The 18,829-nt window shown below is 33.6% G+C and overlaps 1 protein-coding gene across 6 annotated transcripts in view; it reads left to right on the plus strand.

Moving 5' to 3' along the window:
• Window positions 1-1,389: 1,389 nt before the first annotated feature.
• LOC144015667 (uncharacterized) overlaps window positions 1,390-18,829 on the plus strand; it is a 25,998-nt gene continuing 8,558 nt past the window's right edge. Inside the window, exons 1-32 of one of the 6 annotated variants that reach the window (XM_077515875.1) lie at window positions 1,390-1,416; window positions 4,206-4,319; window positions 4,418-4,444; window positions 4,525-4,593; window positions 4,844-4,894; window positions 5,636-5,698; window positions 5,783-5,833; window positions 5,902-5,949; window positions 6,021-6,086; window positions 7,061-7,132; window positions 8,237-8,284; window positions 8,351-8,464; window positions 10,215-10,265; window positions 10,362-10,487; window positions 11,127-11,198; window positions 11,275-11,343; window positions 11,475-11,534; window positions 13,442-13,498; window positions 13,606-13,674; window positions 13,765-13,836; window positions 14,241-14,297; window positions 14,401-14,463; window positions 15,620-15,679; window positions 15,764-15,832; window positions 15,903-15,995; window positions 16,932-16,991; window positions 17,390-17,458; window positions 17,537-17,602; window positions 17,691-17,762; window positions 17,894-17,947; window positions 18,603-18,656; window positions 18,725-18,796. In XM_077515875.1, the coding sequence (XP_077372001.1) occupies window positions 4,272-4,319; window positions 4,418-4,444; window positions 4,525-4,593; window positions 4,844-4,894; window positions 5,636-5,698; window positions 5,783-5,833; window positions 5,902-5,949; window positions 6,021-6,086; window positions 7,061-7,132; window positions 8,237-8,284; window positions 8,351-8,464; window positions 10,215-10,265; window positions 10,362-10,487; window positions 11,127-11,198; window positions 11,275-11,343; window positions 11,475-11,534; window positions 13,442-13,498; window positions 13,606-13,674; window positions 13,765-13,836; window positions 14,241-14,297; window positions 14,401-14,463; window positions 15,620-15,679; window positions 15,764-15,832; window positions 15,903-15,995; window positions 16,932-16,991; window positions 17,390-17,458; window positions 17,537-17,602; window positions 17,691-17,762; window positions 17,894-17,947; window positions 18,603-18,656; window positions 18,725-18,796 (2,022 nt within the window). In that variant the 5' untranslated portion in view covers window positions 1,390-1,416; window positions 4,206-4,271. Of the gene's footprint in view, window positions 1,417-2,486; window positions 2,619-4,205; window positions 4,320-4,417; window positions 4,445-4,524; window positions 4,594-4,843; window positions 4,895-5,635; window positions 5,699-5,782; window positions 5,834-5,901; window positions 5,950-6,020; window positions 6,087-7,060; window positions 7,133-8,236; window positions 8,285-8,350; window positions 8,465-10,214; window positions 10,266-10,361; window positions 10,488-11,126; window positions 11,199-11,274; window positions 11,344-11,474; window positions 11,535-13,441; window positions 13,499-13,605; window positions 13,675-13,764; window positions 13,837-14,240; window positions 14,298-14,400; window positions 14,464-15,619; window positions 15,680-15,763; window positions 15,833-15,902; window positions 15,996-16,931; window positions 16,992-17,389; window positions 17,459-17,536; window positions 17,603-17,690; window positions 17,763-17,893; window positions 17,948-18,602; window positions 18,657-18,724; window positions 18,797-18,829 lie in introns of those variants that run through there. The other 5 variants (XM_077515865.1, XM_077515884.1, XM_077515911.1 and 2 more) reach the window with 5 other exon arrangements.

Raw genomic sequence — 18,829 nt, forward strand, 5'->3', positions numbered from 1 at the left:
ATGCAGTTTTGCAGGGCGTGTTTAAGCTGCGCATGTGTATGAGGTATTTGTTGAAGTTGTCCTCTTGCTGATAAAGCAGGGCAAGATGGGGCGTGTGTGTTGTTGAGGAAGACGCTTGCTAAACCTTTTAATTGTCATCATGAATATCTATGAATATTATTACAATACTATGTATTTGTCATGTTAGTGTTGTTGTCATGGAACACTAGTGGTTAGCAGTGTTGCCAGTAAGTAACTAGTAGTCTAACCCGTTACTTTATTCTACAAAGTAGTCTGATTAAAGTTACTATTCAATGCGTTACTCCACATTTTCATGAAGAGGGCAAAATATCTCACTGTTGTAACGGTCACGAACAAGTGCCGCTACCTACCAAGATGAGGCGGAAGTCATTGATCACCACACTGAATTCAGCCATGGTCTGGTCGTGAATGGTTTGCACATTCAAAACAAAAGTGACGATAATTTTACTACTAGTTTTATTAACCAACAGGCACATAACGCAACAAAAAAAGTGTACATTATAGACCATAAAAGTGGTATAAAAAAAATAATGTATTTCCATCCTCAACTGGTCCGTGAAGCATTATGGGATGAGGTCGTCTCCGCCCTCTCGCCAGGGGGAGTGACGTCAGACAAGTCACGTTTTCAGCGTGCACGAGTCGACTCAAGTGTACACACTTGGAACAAACAATAGAGGAATTAAGGGGATTCTCATTTTCAACCTGGATAGATTTTTATTTTTTGTTTTATAAAAAGTATTTATGTTACAAGAAGTCAAGAGAGACTGCCTATTTTGTTTTTCATTAAAAAAAACTTTATTTTCTTGTTAAAAATGTACTTTTAATAAAGTATTCGGAACTTGTTGCGATGGTGTTATCGGCAGCTGCTGAAAGTAACTAAAAAAGTAACTTTTAATCTAACTTAGTTACTTTTAAAATCAAGTAATCAGTAACGCAATTTAGTTACTTTTAAAACCAAGTAATCAGTAAAGTAACTAAGTTACTTTTTCAAGGTAACTGTGGCAACACTGGTGGTTACATGGATGCCTCACAGTTGTAAATTACTGGGTTTGAATCTCAGGCCTTCCTCTGTGGAGTTTTCATGTTCTTTCCTGCTTGTGCGGCTTTTTTCTTGATTGTCCTGCACTTTGAGTGTGAGTACTTGTCTCACAGATTGTTATGAATGAAGTGTGTATGCTCATGACTTGACTGTTAACACGCAGGGGTTAACAATAGCAAAATGTAAATGCAATTGAATATCTTTGGGGCGTGGTCTGAGGAGCCACCAACCAAGCAGGAACATGCGCACAAACATTACAGCATGCAAAAGGTTATGTTTAGAAAGCCAAACATAGTCGACGGAATGGCAGCATGATACCGGGCATGCCATTGCGTAAAAGGTGCAATAGGAATGAGGTGAGGAGCGTTCGGACAAATACAGGACAAAAGGAATATACATAAATGCAATTAAAAGTAAATACATGAGAAAAACATTTGAAGTAATGCCATGCAGCACAAAAAAAAAGTTTTTAATCTAAAATGTTTTACTGTTTGTATTTGTGATGTGTTTTTCATATACTTTTTAGATTAAAAAAAAAAAAGTGATTAAAAATACATTTAAAAAATGTATCATTATTTTGTAAAAGTTTCGTTTATTTGATTTGGTCAAGTTTAACCATTTATAAATAATATTCAGTGAGTTTGTTGTGAGGGTGGTGGTTAATTATCTATATTATTTTTATACTTAATTCCAAATAATTTGATTAGTTTTTTTAAACAGAAAATGGATGGATGGATGGATTGATTTTTTTATTTTGTGAAAGACTTACATTACAAGCACATCCATCCATCCATCCATCCATCCATCCATCCATCCATCCATCCATTTTCTTCACATCTTATTCCTCACTAGGGTCACTGGACAAAACAGAATTTCTCAAAATGTGATGCAACTCAAATTGCAATGATCAAACTGCAGAAAGTTGCAGTTGCTTCCAATAATATTAAATATAAATTTTTTGTAAGAAAAGATTTTTTTGAGGTAGTAAAACCACTGCATTACAAATATTTCTTTTTTCTTTTCTTTTTTTTTTAATTTAAAAAAAAAATACCTAAAACGTATTTATTTTTATGGTTGTTAAATGTTAAATTAAACATATTTTAAGTTAAATCTCTATATTTTGTTTATATTTATTGATATAACTTAGTAACGTTTGCTTTTAAATTGTGTTGAGCTGTCAGGTTTAAACCTCTTGAAATGTTTCCAGGCCACTTAAATACTTGTGAAAATAAAAACGGCTTCCTTAGAGGAGAAGAAAAATGTTCCATGGAAGATTATGAGCAACACAAATCAACATTTATGATTGACACATAGTGAAACTCGTCACAATTTGGGAAAGTAACCACACCAAAAAAAAATCAGCTATTGCGCCATGACGCAGACGCTGGGTTGAAGTTAAAAAATTCGGAGCTTCGCGGGCAGTCTTTGAACGCCTCGGCGGCTGCAGATGCGTTGCGGGGTGTGGTGAAAAGTTTGGAAAACTGCTCGGCAGCCAGGCACTTCATTGTGTTCGCGTGTGTGTGTGTTTGGATCCCAGAGACGGAGGAACAGCAGCGAGGTGAGCCAAACGCCATTAACGGCGCACAATTAACATTTCAGGTGCATTTCAAGTGCTCGTAAAGTATCGTTTTTGAACGGCTGCTGTCCAACTGGTGCGTTCAAATGTCTGTCTGTCCGTACTCGGTAATATCGCTTTATCAAACGTTAGATGTTCATTTGAAACAACGAACAATGTGCGCTTTCTTGTTTTGTGGCTCTCCGGTTCCTCACTGGAAGCACGTGATAAAGTGAGGAAATGTGTGGTCATAGTAGAAATAGACAGGAAATGTTTGTTTTCACAATGAAATTGTCATTAAGGGGCATTTCCGGGTGCCAAAATAATCCCAAAAGTAGATGTTGAACTACTACTTTGGGCAAAACTCTGCTCTCACTCTTGACCACATACCCGGCGTAAGTTTACTGAAGAAAATGTCAAAGCATTTTGTTTATTTATTTCTCCAGAACTGTATAGTAATTACTGTATGAGTGAACAATTAGTCAACTATCATTGATGTTTTTGTTTTTTGTCCCCTGAGAAAAACTGTTATTGCAGGTGTGATGCTGTCTGTCTGTCTGTTTTATACTGCCCCCTGTTATCTAAAGCCCAATTTACACCCAAATGAGCAACACAATGTATATTGAATTGAAGCAAAAATCATGATGAACAAACTGTTTAATTACATTTTTTTTTAACCAATCAGATTAGTCTGTCTTTGTCCACTGATTGGTTGATTAGAGCTACTCATCAGTATGTACAGGTGACTGAAAATAGGAAAACAAACATTATTGAACATTAATTTTCAAGGAGGGACCTTTCAAGTTAAAGTAAACGTTGAGAGGATAGGTCCGACAACGCTGTAAATGGCTAGGTTTTTTGTTTTTTTTCAACACAGTAAGGATTCTAGAGTGGTTGTAGCTCACTTGCTCTAACTACCAAACACAGCTAACAAAAGAGGAAGGATTTTTGTTAATAAATCAGCACCTCTGGTGAGTATTATGTATTTCATTGAAAGTTTCTAAGTTGTGGTGACGTTATTAAGTAATGATTGTCAGCAGCTATATTTTAGTCAAGAGATTTGATCTTGTTTGAAGTTGATTTAATGGGAGATAAAGGTTTAGTTATGTGCATTTCTTTAGTAATAATGTCTGTCTTGGACAGTCTAAAATACTGTAAATGTAGAAAGTTCAATGTTGCTTAAATGTCAAAAAGCTATCATCAATTGTTATTATGACGTCTGTCCACTTAAACCTCTGAAAATATCAGAACAATCATTTTTTTGGATGGTTATTTTCTCTCCTATCATCCAAGTACATCCATAGATGCTCACTGTAGAAAAAAATAACATAAAGAAAACTGTGTTCCATTGTGTCTTTTATTTATTTATTTATTTATTTATTTATTTATTTATTTTGCATTTAAAAACTCGCATTAAATGTTTGTTGTTTTGGGTCTTGTATGGATTTTCATTCATTTCAGTGGCTGATATGAGATACAAATGTTTTCAGTTACAAGTGTGGTCACGGAACAAATTAAACTCAAAAGTCAAGGTGCCACTGTAAATGCGAATGTGCTCATCAATAGTATCTTTCATCTTTTCAACTGCAGGTGGAAGTAGCCGAGTTACCGTGGCGATGATTTTCGAACTCAACTGTCTCTTTTAAGGGAAGTGTGATGGAGCCGTACATGATCAAGCCTGAAGCTAAAAAGAAAACCAAGCCTGTGAGAACACACGCAAACATAAATAGATAAATAAATCACTTTCTTAACTTACTAAATTACAAACTAACTAATTTTTAATATTCTGTGTTGCTTCACAGTCCAAACTGCCTCCCTGGCCTCCCGAGGTACTTAATCTATCTTGTAACTGACTGTTTGCAGATTCACATAATCATTGCTTAATAAAAATATGAATTTTTGTTTACAGACTCAAAAAAATGATGCAAAGAAGTTGAACAAGCCCACACCACTGGTGCCTCCGCGGCCAAAGCACAATGTATGTGCAAAATAGTATTTTATTATCAAAAAATGTTTTGAATTGTTCCTTGAATCTTTTGTTTCTTGTCCAATGTTCTTTCACAATTAGTTTCTAATTTGTTTAAACTTTATTTTGCTGCAAAACGCACATCCTTCTGTTTGCCATCCAAGCCAACAGGGGGCACTGTTTGAGCACCTGACTTTTGTAATGACCGAACAAGTGCTGTCGCCTCTAGCGTGCATGATTGATTTTTTTTTTTTTTGTGCAGGAGCTGAGTCATACGCAATATCGCCTTAAAAGATTAGAATTGGATGGTGAGGTAAGATTAATTGTGTTGTTTGTCGAAATCTTATAAGGCATCTGCATTCGTTTATAAACGATGCTGTGAACTTAAAAGCGAAGAAAACTTTTTTGAAAAATGACATTTCCATCGAAAGGCTGAAAATGGTAGTTTGCGAAAAAAATAATAATTTCTGTCTTGTATAGTTTGTGAAAAACTTACCATCAGAGAGATGCTGCTTTTAATTTAATTTAATTAAATCTGAAAAGACTTATACAATGTATTTTTTTTTCTACAAAATTGATTTAAACTGTCCTATTAAAAGTTCATATTCACAATTGAAAATAATTTTCTAAATGTTTATTAAAAATGTCAAATGACCCAATTATCGCTTGTCCAAATGCTGAAAATGAATGTTTCTGATTTTTTTTAATTTATTTTTTATTTTTTGTTTTTTGTTTTTTAAACCAACAGACGAAAGGTAAAATGAGATGACCGAGTTAGAGAGCATTTCAACTAGAATATTATGTTTTTAAAAAAAAATGTGTGGTTCGGTTATGATCTCTTTGGTGACAGTCTGATATCGCCAACTAGTGGCCTGGCATGCACATTGCAGTATTTTCACTTTTTTTTTTTCCCGAGTACTGTCTTTGAAACTTTTCAAAATCAATGCAAATAAACATTGGTGTGACGTCAACGTCGCCTTAATTGCGGTGACAGCACAAATGAGAAAAAGAATTGTTTCATGTTTTTTACATGTTTTTTTTTTTTTTTTTTCAGGCCAACAGAAATGATGAGGCGAAGGAGAAAACTCCTGTGCCGCAACCTAGACGGGCAGAGCAGGTGCAGTACCAGTACTGTTGGAATCTAATTAATTTAGTCAGGAATTAGTTGATTAATATTATTTTTTTCCCCTCCTGTGTGCAGGAGAGGAACCGGCCGACAAGACACAGCCAGCACAACAGCGACAACAAGCAGGTACGCCGTCTTGTGACATCTTATCTGTCTTGGCTGCCAACATTAACACTCAGCCTTCTTTTCTTCAGCGCTCCGCCGGAGGCGCCAAATCAGATGTGGCCACTGAAATCAAGCAGGTTTGTCATTTGCATGTTGAATTATAATTATCATTGATTCGCTTAACATCAGTCGTTACCCTCGCACGCAGACTCATTCGTCCGGCCTGACAACCAAGTTACGACACAGCCTGAAAGACAAAAAATCGTCCTTCATCGTAAGCACCGCGGGCGGGTGCTAATGCTAACAATGCTAATGCTTATCATGCTAATCTACTAACCAGTTTAAATCAAATCAATACTTTTTAAATCTCACTTTTCTACCTTTCAACAGCTGGTTGATTTTTGAGTGATTCACTAAAGTAACCAACCAAAAACTTTTTTTTTTTTCTTTTTTTTTTTTCTTTTTTTTTTTTTCTTTTTTTTTTTTTTGTGTGCAATGGGGTCGCGGAATGCTCTGGATTTTGAGTCACGTTAAAGCAAGAATGTAACTCTTTGACTGCCAAACGTTATCCAAAAAACCCCCAACGGTGCCAGCCGATTCGGAGCATTTGCACTCTTTCAAAGCAAACAGAATATTGCGCGGTATGATGACATATATATGGTGGATACCATATGAAAGATTGGATTCCATTCTTTCATGAGGAAAAAAAAAGTATGTTTCTACCTTATTCCGTTCTTTAGTAATCATCATTTGAAATTAGGTCATTTGAGTGACATAAGCCAAAATACCAAAATATTAAGAGAAAAACAAGCTTTTTGTAAGATTTTTGCTGCACACGACATTGCGCTGCCCATTGAGAGAAAAAAAAAACTGTAATAAACGTAAATTAACGTTTTTGGCGGCATTCATTCGGATTTTAGAATACGTCATTAAACGTTTTTGGCGGTCAAAGAGCTAAGATGGCAAAGCAACACCAACTATTGATTTTTTTTATCAAGTGATTTTAATCAAGATCACTGTTAATTTTGAACGTTTGCGTTTGTGCGCTCTAAACGAGTACATAAGAAGCTGAGACAAAGACAGCCGGATGGACGGAGGCACGGTTGGATGGACTCTCTGGCTAAACGGGTTTATGGGAGCGTGTGGGCGTGGTCAAGCGTGCACACAAGCATGCATTACACAGTCAACTGCAAGCTACCTAAAACCAGTTTTTGGATTGTGTGAGTCACGCTGGTGCGTTTGTTTCAGAGTCACGTGACGGATGACCAGGACAGAGGTGACGACGACGACGCGGACAAACAGGCCACTGCCAACAAACCGGTATTTGACGATCCACGTATATGTGTGATCATGTACTTATTTATGTACTTCCTGTAGGTCAGGGGTGTCCAAACTTTTTCATTTGAGGGCCACATACAGAAAATCAGAAGGACGCAAGGGCCACATAATGTTATGAAGAGAAATTGTGTTTAGTCATAAAAATTGTACAAATAATTTATTTGTACTTTTGCATATTTAGAAAAATGCTACAGTACATAAACCAATTTATTTGTAATATGGCAGTAGGGTTATTATAGTTTTGGAATTTTTTAATTTAGTTTTTATTTCGTTTTGAGTTTTGTTTTATAAATTTAGTGAGTATTAATTACTTTCAGGGGGGTTATGTTAGTTTTTTATTATTACTTTTTGTTTTTTAATAAATGCTTAGTTTTAGTTTAGTTAGTTTCAGTATTAGTTTTATTTTTTTTTGTGTTTTTTTTTTGTTTGTTTGTTTTTTTGTTTTTTTTAAAACGTGTATTACTTGCGCGCAATATTTAAAAAACACCATAGGAGCGATTTCATCTGAAGGTGCTTTTCTATTGGCTGCTGCTAGATCAATTCACTTCTGTGTGACATACTTTCAATCATTATTATTCCAGTTTTTATCAAAATAAATCGACTAATCGACTCACCTTTGAAATCATCCCCAAAGGCTCATGCATTAATTTAATTACCAAAGACATGTTTGCTATAATTATAGTTAGTTTTGTAAACATAAAATGTAGTTTGTTAGTTTTCGTTTTTTTAAAAGCTTTTTTGTCTTTATTTTATTTTGTTAACAAAATAGTTTTTTGAATTTTAGTTTTAGTTATTTCGTTAGTTTTCGTTAACTAAAATAACGTTTAATGGCACTTGTGTTTTTCGACACCCTCCCTTCTTACTTTGACCATCTCCAAAGGTTTTTGTTTTTGTTAATTTATTTTAACTGAGTCAAATGCCATTTTTAGCATATGTTGCGGGCCACTGAAAAATGGACGGCGGGCCACAAATGGCCCCCGGGCTGTAGTTTGGACACCTCTGCTGTAGGTTCTCGTTTGTGTACAAGTGCGTGTGTTTGCGTGTACTTGACTGTGTGAGATGTGACAGTGTGTGACTTTGGCTCAGCAGGGTGTCCTGAAGGGCGTGATGAAGCACCTCAAGTCCACACCCAAGGTACAAAGTGCAGCCTGATGATGATGTCATCATTTGCGCAGACGTTGACGTTTGTCTTGCTCGAAGGTCGGCAGCGGAGCTGAGGCGCTTCTCGATCCCAACAAGGAAGAAGCGGCTCGGGGAAAGGAACGAACGGCCGGCGACAAAATCAAACAGGACAAAAGTGCAGAAGCCAAACAGGTAAGGCATGATGAGGATGAGGATGATGAAGATAAAGGCTGCTCCACATCGTTCTTCGGTGACATCATTACATGAAGAACATGATAGGACATTTGCAGCAATCACTCACTCACTCAAGTTGAATGATTGATTGACTTGCAGAGGTTTACATACTTAAAAAGAGACAGCAAAAATGTTGTCTTTAATTGATTGTTGAAATCCATTGATGTGATTTTTTTTTTCCCTTTCATTTTGTTTATTCATGTTTATTTTTATATGTATTTGATAGGGCTGGGTGACAAAAATAAAATCTCTTCTTTTTTTCCCAGTCATTTTGGATAATGACTATGTTAACTCATTCACTCCCAACCATTTTCACTTAAGTGTTTTCCTGGATTTTGACTGATTTTTCAAGGGCCGCAAAATATTATGTTCTATTGCTATAAATATGGAACACACCAAAAGAGAGATTAGAGTCTCTTCTTTTATCAGGGGAAAAAAAAAGTATATTCCTATCTGTTTCTGCTGTGCAGCAATTAGCAATAGAACATAGCTAAGTTTTGTCGTTTTTCACAATTCTGCTTAGAAATGTGGGGAAATCAGCTTGTTTTAACATGGTTTGGTTGATCTCTTATACTCTGCTGCCACTCAACCATTTTCTGCAGTAGAGAGACTGCATCAAAGCCTACTCTATGCTCTGATATAAAAACAAAAAAACGTATAAATACGTCTATGAGACACTTCAAACATTTAAAATCTGACGTATTTATACGTTTTTGGGAGCTCATGAGTTAATCAATTTTAATCTAATAAACCCAACGGACATTTATTTAAAGGTTTTATTTATTCAAAAATAATTCCTGTGCAAAATGTTCAGACAACAATAATGTATACCGATTCTATATCAGTTTTAACATCAACTTAAAATTCATAGTTGGTGCTTAAATGCCACAAGTAGTTGGTAGCTAATGTAAATATGTCTTGCAAATCCAGCGTTCTGCCACTTGTGCAAAAGTGCAACTCATAATAACATTTACATGTAACAGAACATAAGAACAGCAGCTTTGAATAATCCAGAAGACAAAATTCGATTTCACGATTTAGCAAATTTTCAACAATTTGATTTTTAAAATGATTAATTGAATTAATTCGATTTATTGCCCAGCTCTAGTATTTGCTTATTTTCATTGTTTTATAGTATGGCGTTTTATTAATTTAGTTGCATTATTTGAATAAGAATACATAGCTTAAAAAAATTATTTGTTTTATATATAATTATATTTTTATATAAAGGAATTTTATCCAAACTGCATAACATGAATTCTTTCTATATTTTTAGAAAGGAAGTCTTTGTTGAATGTAATTTATTATTGTTATCTAATAATAATGATTGATAATAATAATAATACAGTATTTGTTTATTTATCGTTATTCATTTACTTTTTAAAATGAATTAATACTTGTATCTCACAGAATAACATGATTTAATTTGCTCATTTATTTTATTTTTTTAATTCTTTTATGAAAATCTATTCTTTTCATTTTTTTATTTAATTTTTTTTGGTATTTTAATTATTTTTCCAATTATTTTGAGTTTATTATTAATTTATTGTGTAACTGTGCATTAAATTTTTTTATTTGACATTACTGTACTTATTTGTGCTCAATAAAGGTATTATTGTTTCGTTTATTTTTAACAATAATACTTGAGAACATAACATGAGGTGGTGAGCTTTTTTTTTTTTTTTTTTCTTTTCTTTTTCCTCCCCAGGACTTTGGTGGTCGTCTTGCTGAAATGTTCCGGAAACCTCTTTCTGTGACGGTAAGTCATGTTGTCAGTTTTTTTTTTTTTTATTCATATTTTTTTTGGTCTTTCCATTGATCATCAACTTTTTTTTTTTTTTTTTTGTCTTGTCAGGTTGGGATCATGGACAGCGATTCCGAAGAGACTGAAGAAGACGAGAAAGCGTCGGAACAATCGCAGCCTGGGATTTTCGACGGAATGTTCAAGAAGAAACCTGCAGAAGCCGCTCAGCAGGACGAGGTCAAACTTCTTCGAAAACTTGCCATACGAGTGACCAAGCTCTTCCAAGTTGCATGCTGTCAATCAGTAGAATTAGTTGCTTTGACTTGCGAGCACAAACTTAAGATGCGAGCGCTGTTTGGTGCTCATAACTCAATTCACTTCAAAAGAAGCAGCAGTTGAGCAGCGAGAATTTAGAAATGGTCTTCAAAAGATCCCATGCGGATTCAACCTATTTGTGGACTTTTTTTTTTTTTTTTTTTTTTTTTTTTCCCCCCCAACATTTGTTTTTTATTCATTATGCATTTTATTTGTTTAGTGTTTTTTTTTTTTTTTAATTCAATTCAATTTGTTTGTTTCTACATTTTAAAATAATTTTTGTGTTTGGGGACCCAACTGCTGTTTATCATAGAAAATGCTTATTCTATGTTTATTCCTATTTTTAATTCAATAATAATAATAATAATAATCTAAAACTTCTGAGTAAAAAAATGACAGAATATTGGTCAAATTATTATTTTTTTTTTTGTGGGGTGTTGTGTGTAGCACTCTGAGGAAGATTTTATTTTTATTTTTTTCCCCATTTTGGGATCAGACTGTAATCTAACAAAACGTGAAAAACATGAAGCACTCTCAATCCTTTTTGTGGCTGTCCTTCAGGAGCAGCAGCCTGGTCTCCGTGGCGACCTGTCGGACAGCAGCGACAACCTGTCTGAGAAGGTCTCCTCAGAGGTGAGCTTGGTCGTGTTACATCGTCATCTTCATTTCCATCAATGTCGGCGATGAGCGTGTGAAATTTGCGTTACAGGATAAAGGCGGATTTTTCAGCGCAATCCTCCGAAAACCTGCCAAAATTCCCAAAGAGACGCCACCCAAGGTGAGCCGTGCAAAATATTTTGTTGCAAGACTTCCGGGGGTGTTTTGTGCCGCCACAGATCATGTAGTGTGCATTACTAGCAGCTTCTTTGATTGGTTACAATTTAGTCGATTTTGTGTTTTTGTTGGTAGGATTCTGAGGAGCTCCGTGGCGATCTCTCAGGCAGCACGGGCAGCCTCACTGAGAACAAGGTCAGCTTTTCTACTTTTTAAAAAAAAAATCTTTTTATTTTATTTTTTTTTATTTATTTTATTGACCATATACATCATACATACAAGCATTAAAAGTAAAAAAAAAAAAATCTTTACTCATATACACACATGGCCAGTCAGTAAAAAAAAAAAAAAAAAATAATAATAATAATCTTGTTCTATATTAGGGCTGGGCAATAAATCGAATTAATTCAAGTAATCGTCATTTTGAAAATTGAAGCGTTGAAATTTGCTATACAGTGCAATCGAATTTTCTCTTCTGGATGATTAACAGCAGATGTTCTGTTACATCCAGATGTTATTGTGAGCTGTAATTTTGCTAACTATGACTGTTAAACTTAGATTTAGAATCAGTATACATTATTTTTGTGTGAACATTTTGCACAGGAATGATTTTTTTTTTTTTTTTTTTTTTTTTTTAATAAATGACACCTTTAAATAAATGTTGGGTTCATTAGGTTAAAATCGTAATCGTCCTGAATGACTGAAAAAATTTAGATTATCCTTTTTTGGCCATATCGCCCAGCCCTATTCTATATTGTAATATTTATTTAATAAATATGTTGCATACCGCCAGGATTATATGAATTAAAACCTGTTGTAACCTACCGGGATAAAATGAATTGACTTTAAAAAAGGAGATGTATTTATTAATTCATAAAAAAAAATTATATTCCAACAGGATGAGAGCATGAGAGTTTAAAAAAAAAATACTAATTGTATAATTTATTTCATTCTGAATTTTAATACTCTCTGTATCATTTTAGTTTTATTTTAATAATAAACATGTTAAAGAAGGCGGCACGGTGAACGAGTCGTTAGCACGTCCGCCTCCCAGTTCTGAGGACTCGGGTTCGAGTCCAGGCTCCGGCCTTCCTGGGTGGAGTTTGCATGTTCTCCCCGTGCCCGCGTGGGTCTTCTCCGGGTACTCCGGTCTCCTCCCACATTCCTAAGACATGCACGGCAGGTTAATTGGGCGCTCCGAATTGTCCCTAGGTGTGCTTGTGAGTGTGGATGGTTGTTCGTCTCTGTGTGCCCTGCGATTGGCTGGCAACCAGTCCAGGGTGAACCCCGCCTACTGCCCAGAGCCAGCTGAGATAGGCGCCAGCACCCCCCGCGACCCTTGTGAGGAATAAGCGGTCAAGAAAATGGATGGATGGATGGATGGATGTTAAAGAAAAAAAATAATGGCTTTTTTTGTTTTTTATATACAGTATTGTGTGTTTTTATTTTGAAATATATTTTTTTCAAGTTCTTTAAAAATGTAATTTAACACAGGTATTGTGTCCCAGCAGGAGTTTTAATTTTATGTAATCATTTATTCTTATTATACACACACATATATATATATATATATATATATATATATATATATATATATATATATATATATATATATATATATATACACATACATTTCATATTTATTATTATAGTGTATGTTTTTTTATTTTTTTTATTTTTTTATTTAAGTAAAAAATATTTTGCATTCCAACTGGATCAATAAAGTCAAGTGTAAGTCTATTAACATTTTTTCTGTTTAATTTTTAACTGTTTTTAATTAACTTTAAAAGAAAAAAATTGATAAGATGTTTGTTTTTGTTTTTCAAATTATTATTTTTTTAATTGAAATGTGTTTAATTAAATGCCAAAATAATTTTTTATTTGGAAAACGAGAACCCTTTTGATTTTGATAGTGAAATGTGAGATGTTTGTGTTTTTAGTTTGCAAGTCTTGCCATGTACTGTATGTCTTAATCCTATTTGCAATTCTTGTGTGACCATTTTTTATTTTTTTTTGTGTGTGTGTGATTTGACATGTTTGCTTAGCATTTTGGCACATGATGCAGTTTGTTGTCAATAATGCCTTGGATGTTGTTTTTGTAGGAGAAAGGAGGTTTGTTTAGCGGATTCCTCAAGAAGACACCCAAAGCCAGTGCAGAGGTACAACTTTGTTTCTTTCATCTCGATCATTTATGAGATTTTGATTGTGTTCTTGTTTTATCAAGAAGAATCCAAGTCTGAAGCATCTTAAACTGTTTAATTTTCAGGGGATGACGAGCGCTCAGAGAGAACTGTCGGCGAGCAATGACAGTCTGTCCGACGGCGCAAAGACCAAAGTGAGTTCATTTGTGTGCGTTTTGGAAGCGTTTGTTGTGGAACGCTACAATGTAACATTGTGTGTGTGTGTGTGTGTGTGTGTGTTTCAGGAGAAAGGAAGCGCGTTCGGCGGAATGTTCAAGAAGTCGCCCCGAATGACCGACGTTCCCAATGCGGAGGAAGTGAGAATCTAAACCTTTGCGGGACGTGAACAGTGATAAAGTCATCGTTGATAATTCAGTTGCTGGTTTATTCTGTAGAAATATTGATTTTTGTTGACTGTTTTCCAAAGTACAAGCAGATGTCTTATTTTGGAAACACACTAACATAAAACTAGACAAACACATTTTGGTGCCAAGAAACTGTTTTAGGTTATTTTGATTTTGCTGAATCCGAAAATGACATTCTTTTTGAGAGATATTGAGATACAACAAGGAACACCTGACGGCTAAATATGAACTGAACTGAAATGCTGAATGCGAAATGTGTAATGAGATGACTTGAGATGAGAATTCAGGAGAGGTAGAAGACAAGACGGGAGACAAAATTAGATGACGTAATATTTTTTCTTGTCATGACTCAACAGCCACAAGACGACGAGCGCTCGCTGGGCAGCGACGGACCCTCCGAGGAAAATAACAAGGTGACCTTTTTAAAAAAAAAAAAAAGATAATACATCAAATTAAACTCACTAGTGCACCCTCCAAATTCTTACGTTTCTAAGTGATGGTGAAAATGTGTTTCAGGAAAAAGGAGGAATATTTGGCGGATTCTTCAAAAAGGCGGCCAAAGCACCTCAGCCTGAACAGGTCAACACTTTTCACTTCATTCATTTTTTTTTTTTCATTAAAATTTTGGAATTGTTAGTATTCTATTTATTTATCTATTTATGTTGTGACATTCTCACAACAATTCTGTTGTTTTTCCGAGCTTCAAGCTTAGGCATTAATTGAGGCCTTAGAAATTATCGGATATTTATTCTGTTAGGTTAGCTCTGTCAGCATATAAAAGTAGTTTTCAATTCCTTTTTTGTAGATACTGTAGTAAATGTGCAGCGTCACGTGTGTTTTAGTTATACATTTAAAATTTGTAAGGGTTTTTTACCACGTCTTACAATTTTAAATCTTTTATTAGATCACTTATAATTTTTTCGTTTTTTATTCGTTTATTATAATTATTGCATTTCCAAATATATTAAATCTCATTAAATTGTTTATTTTCTAATATTTTATTTAATGTTTATATTTTTATTGTAAATTTTAAAAATGTTAATTAGTTCATGTTAATACAGATACGCTATTTTGAATGTTAAATTTTCATTTAATTGTATTTTTTAGTAATTAAAATGTTCAATATTTATTAAATTTAATTGTTTACAGATTTTTAAGTTAAGTATTTTAATTCTTAAATATATTTAATTTCAAATTGTTTCAAATGTAATTTTCTTTCTTCCTTTCTTTGTACATTTTTAAATCACACTAAATTATATTAAATTAAAAAGTAGATATTTGACCCAGTCACACTCGTCACAACACATTTTGTCTCAGTATCTCTGAGAAGGGAAGTAAAAAAGCAAAGCTGACACCGCAATGCTGACACCGCTAACCTAAGACGCAATAAATATCCTGCAATTTACAAGGTCTCAATTATTACCGAAGCTTGAAGCTCAGAAGAACAACAGAATTGTTGTGAGAAGGTCACGCGCGTGATGGGAGAATGACTGTTTCATACTTTTAATGCATTTTTATAGGACTTTTTTTTTTTTTTTTTCTAATTTTAACCCCTCATAGTGGAATATGTAACTCATTGACTGCTATACACATTAAAAGATCATTTTTTACTGTGCCATAAAAAAAAAACATAAAAAAAAAAAACAGGACTGAATGTCTCTCGTTGAACAATTTGTAGTTTGTGTGTGAAAGCAAGAAGATGCAAACGTTTTTATCGTCACTTCCTGACTTGCAGGATGAGAGTACGGAGAAAAAGTTGTCAGCCAGCACCGAGGACTTATCTGAAGGCAAAGCGGTATGCAATGGTGTATTTCATATTTCCATATCAATCCATATTGTGCGTGTCAACAAGGTGTATTTTTTGTGGGGGCGGGGCCAGGAAAAAGATCGAGGTCTGTTTGGCGTCTTCCTCAAAAAGACGCCCAAAGGAGAGCGGGACAACTCGCCAGTAAGTGTTCATTTTATTAATTTTCAAGTTGTATTTTCATATTTGAATGAATGATATGTTCTGATTTGAGGATGGAGAAGAGGACAAAGAAAAGGAGGGCAAGGCGCAAACTGCCACTACGGCGGCAGGTGCCGACGATGCAGCCGAGAGGAGCAGTGCCAAGGTAATTGACAAATGTCACTTTTTTTTTTTTTAACGAATGTATTTGTTCATAATTGAATGTATGAATTTATTGTGTTTATTTGTTAGTGCAGTATTAGTTGTGTCTGTGCGTAATGTTAGTTGTTTTTATTTTGCTAATTTCAATCTCTTGTGGAATATAACTTATTTTGATATTAATACATATTTAATTGTATTTTTGAAATATTAAGGTTATTATTCCTTTAGAATAACTCGTTTTAATCCCTCAGTAAATATTAGTGGAATATTACTAATGTGCAAGATTACTTGTTTATGTGTTTTTTAATTATTATTTTTTTTATTATTACATTTTTATTTGACTTTTAGTTTTCCTTTTTTTTTTTTTTTTTTAATTTACTGAACTTTTTAACAAATATTAATGCAATGTTACTTGTATTTAAAAGATATGCAAGATTAGTTGTTTAATTTTAAACCATAGTTGTTTTTAATTTAAATATTTTTTTTAAATGTAATTCAATTCTATTTGTATTTTTCCTTTAATATTACTTTATTTAAATTTTATTTATATGACTTATTTAAATCCTTCAAAACATATTTGTGGAATGTTTATTGTGTTTGTGTAACTTTTTGTATTTAATGATATGCGCTGTCTACATGTTTTAGAGTAATTTAAAAAATGGAATTTAATTTAAAAACCAATATTTATTGTACTTATTTTAATCCTTACTGTTAGTGGCATATATTTATATATGTCGTGTTTATGTGTATTCTAAGTTCAATTTGTTTATAATTTAACAATTCTTTTTTTAATTTAATTTTAAAAAACACAATTGTATTAATTTGAAAAATACCTATATTAAATTTAGTGTATACATTTTAAAATGCATTATTGGACTATAAATTGTCATATAATTGTGTATAATTAGTGGTGTTCAATTGTATTTTCCCCCCCCCCCAGGATAAAAATCTTTTCAGCAACATGTTCAAGAAGCCTCAGAAGCCTGCAGAGGGCGACAAGGTGCCTCAATCAAAAAAAAAACTGCTCGTTATTAACTCTTTTACTGTCACACGTTTTCAAAAAAAAAACTTTGATATGAAAAAGGCTTTGATCATTCACGTCATCCTTGAAAAACATTCTATTTCATCAGATTCTGTCATGTTTCATTGTAATTTCGTATACCGGAAGCCCATTGAAAAGAGATAAAATTCTGCCATCTGCTGGCCATAGTTAGTGTTTTTGATTCCACAATCCATTGACCAGGCAGTTAAAAAAAAAAAAAAAAAAAGTTGACGTCTTTTACCGTTTATGGCAGCATACATCGTGATTTTACTAATCGTTATTAAACGTTTTTGGCAGTCAAAGAGTTAAGTTTAATAACCACTACTAATATAAATGAATGTTTGTTGTTCTGTTAGGAAGGAGAGGTCAAGAGTGAATCGGCGACATCCGGGAGCTCAGAGAACTTGTCTGAAAACGTCACCAAGGTTTCAAAAAAAAGTGTCCGCCTCATGCTTTCGATCAATCATTTTTTTAGGTTTGACTCAAAAAAAAAGTTTCTTTAGGGCAAAAAAGGAGGCCTGGCCGGCATCTTCAAAAGATCTTCCAGCACCGACAACCTGGCGGATGAGGTCAGCATCACTTTAGTGCACTGGCAAATATGAGGGAGGCGGAGCAAGTCTTACATGTGTGGCGCGCTGTTGTCGTTGTGGCGTGCAGGAGAAAGGGGGACTCTTCAGCGGACTCAAAAAAAGCGCAACCAAAACCTCCGCAGATGAACAAGCTGCAGGGGTGAGTTGGCTGTGCGATCGTGCGTGCGCGTGCACACCACTTTCGCACGTTTTAAGACTCGTTTTCACCAGGGAGACAAATTGCTTGCTTTTTAAAAACATTTTTTTATGCATACTCACTCGTCATTGCAGGACAAAGAGAAGTCATCAAGTAATGACAATCTGACAGAAAACACCAACACAAAGGTAAAAGGCAAACTCAATGAATTATCTTTTAATACATTATTTTTGAATTCACATTTACTTCTTTGTTGCATTTTTAGATGCTTGTTTTTTTTTTTTTTGTAATTTTAAATGGTTTTAGCTATTTTCTAATTACTTTTTTGTTTTATATATAATTTAAATAAATTTGTAAGTTTTATATTTTAATGTACATATTTTTACATTTTTCATATCTGTAAATTTTTGTTTAAATCTCATGAAATTAAGAGATTTTTCCATTTTAGGTTAAAAAAATATTACAGTAAATATTTTTTATTAGTTTTTCCCAAATGATATTAAATATCATATTGTTTTTGTTTTCAAGTATTTTAATATTTATATTTTAGTGTAAATGATTTAAAATCATGAATAGTTTGCGTATAATAACTATATTTTGAATGTATTTTTGTTTAATTGTATTTTATTGTATTATTATTATTGTATTTTATTATTTATTAAAAATGTCAACATACTCTTTAATTAAATATCATAAATATTTAAGTTTTTTACGTCTTTAAATTATTTAATTTAAAATGTTTTTTTTTTTTATTTTACACTTCATTTCTTTCATTTAAGTTATATTCTTTAAATTTCCTTTTCGTTTATGTGATGTATAATTAATTTTTTTTTTCTTTTTAAGGAAAAAAGTATCTTTAGTGGCATGTTCAAGAAAGCTCCGAAAGCAGCCGACGAGGTTAGATAAATTTATTGTTCTTATTGTTGTTGTTTTTAATTGTTGTTTTTACTACTGTTGTTGTGCAGGAGACAAACGGTGATGAGGAGAAGAAGTTATCAGCCAGCAATGAAAACTTGACAGAAGAAAACCCAGCAAAGGTACCAACGACGTTGACGGCCGTCCGACTCGGA

The sequence above is a fragment of the Festucalex cinctus genome, chromosome 1, assembly GCF_051991245.1.
Source record: "Festucalex cinctus isolate MCC-2025b chromosome 1, RoL_Fcin_1.0, whole genome shotgun sequence".
NCBI classification, from domain to species: Eukaryota; Metazoa; Chordata; class Actinopteri; order Syngnathiformes; family Syngnathidae; genus Festucalex; species Festucalex cinctus.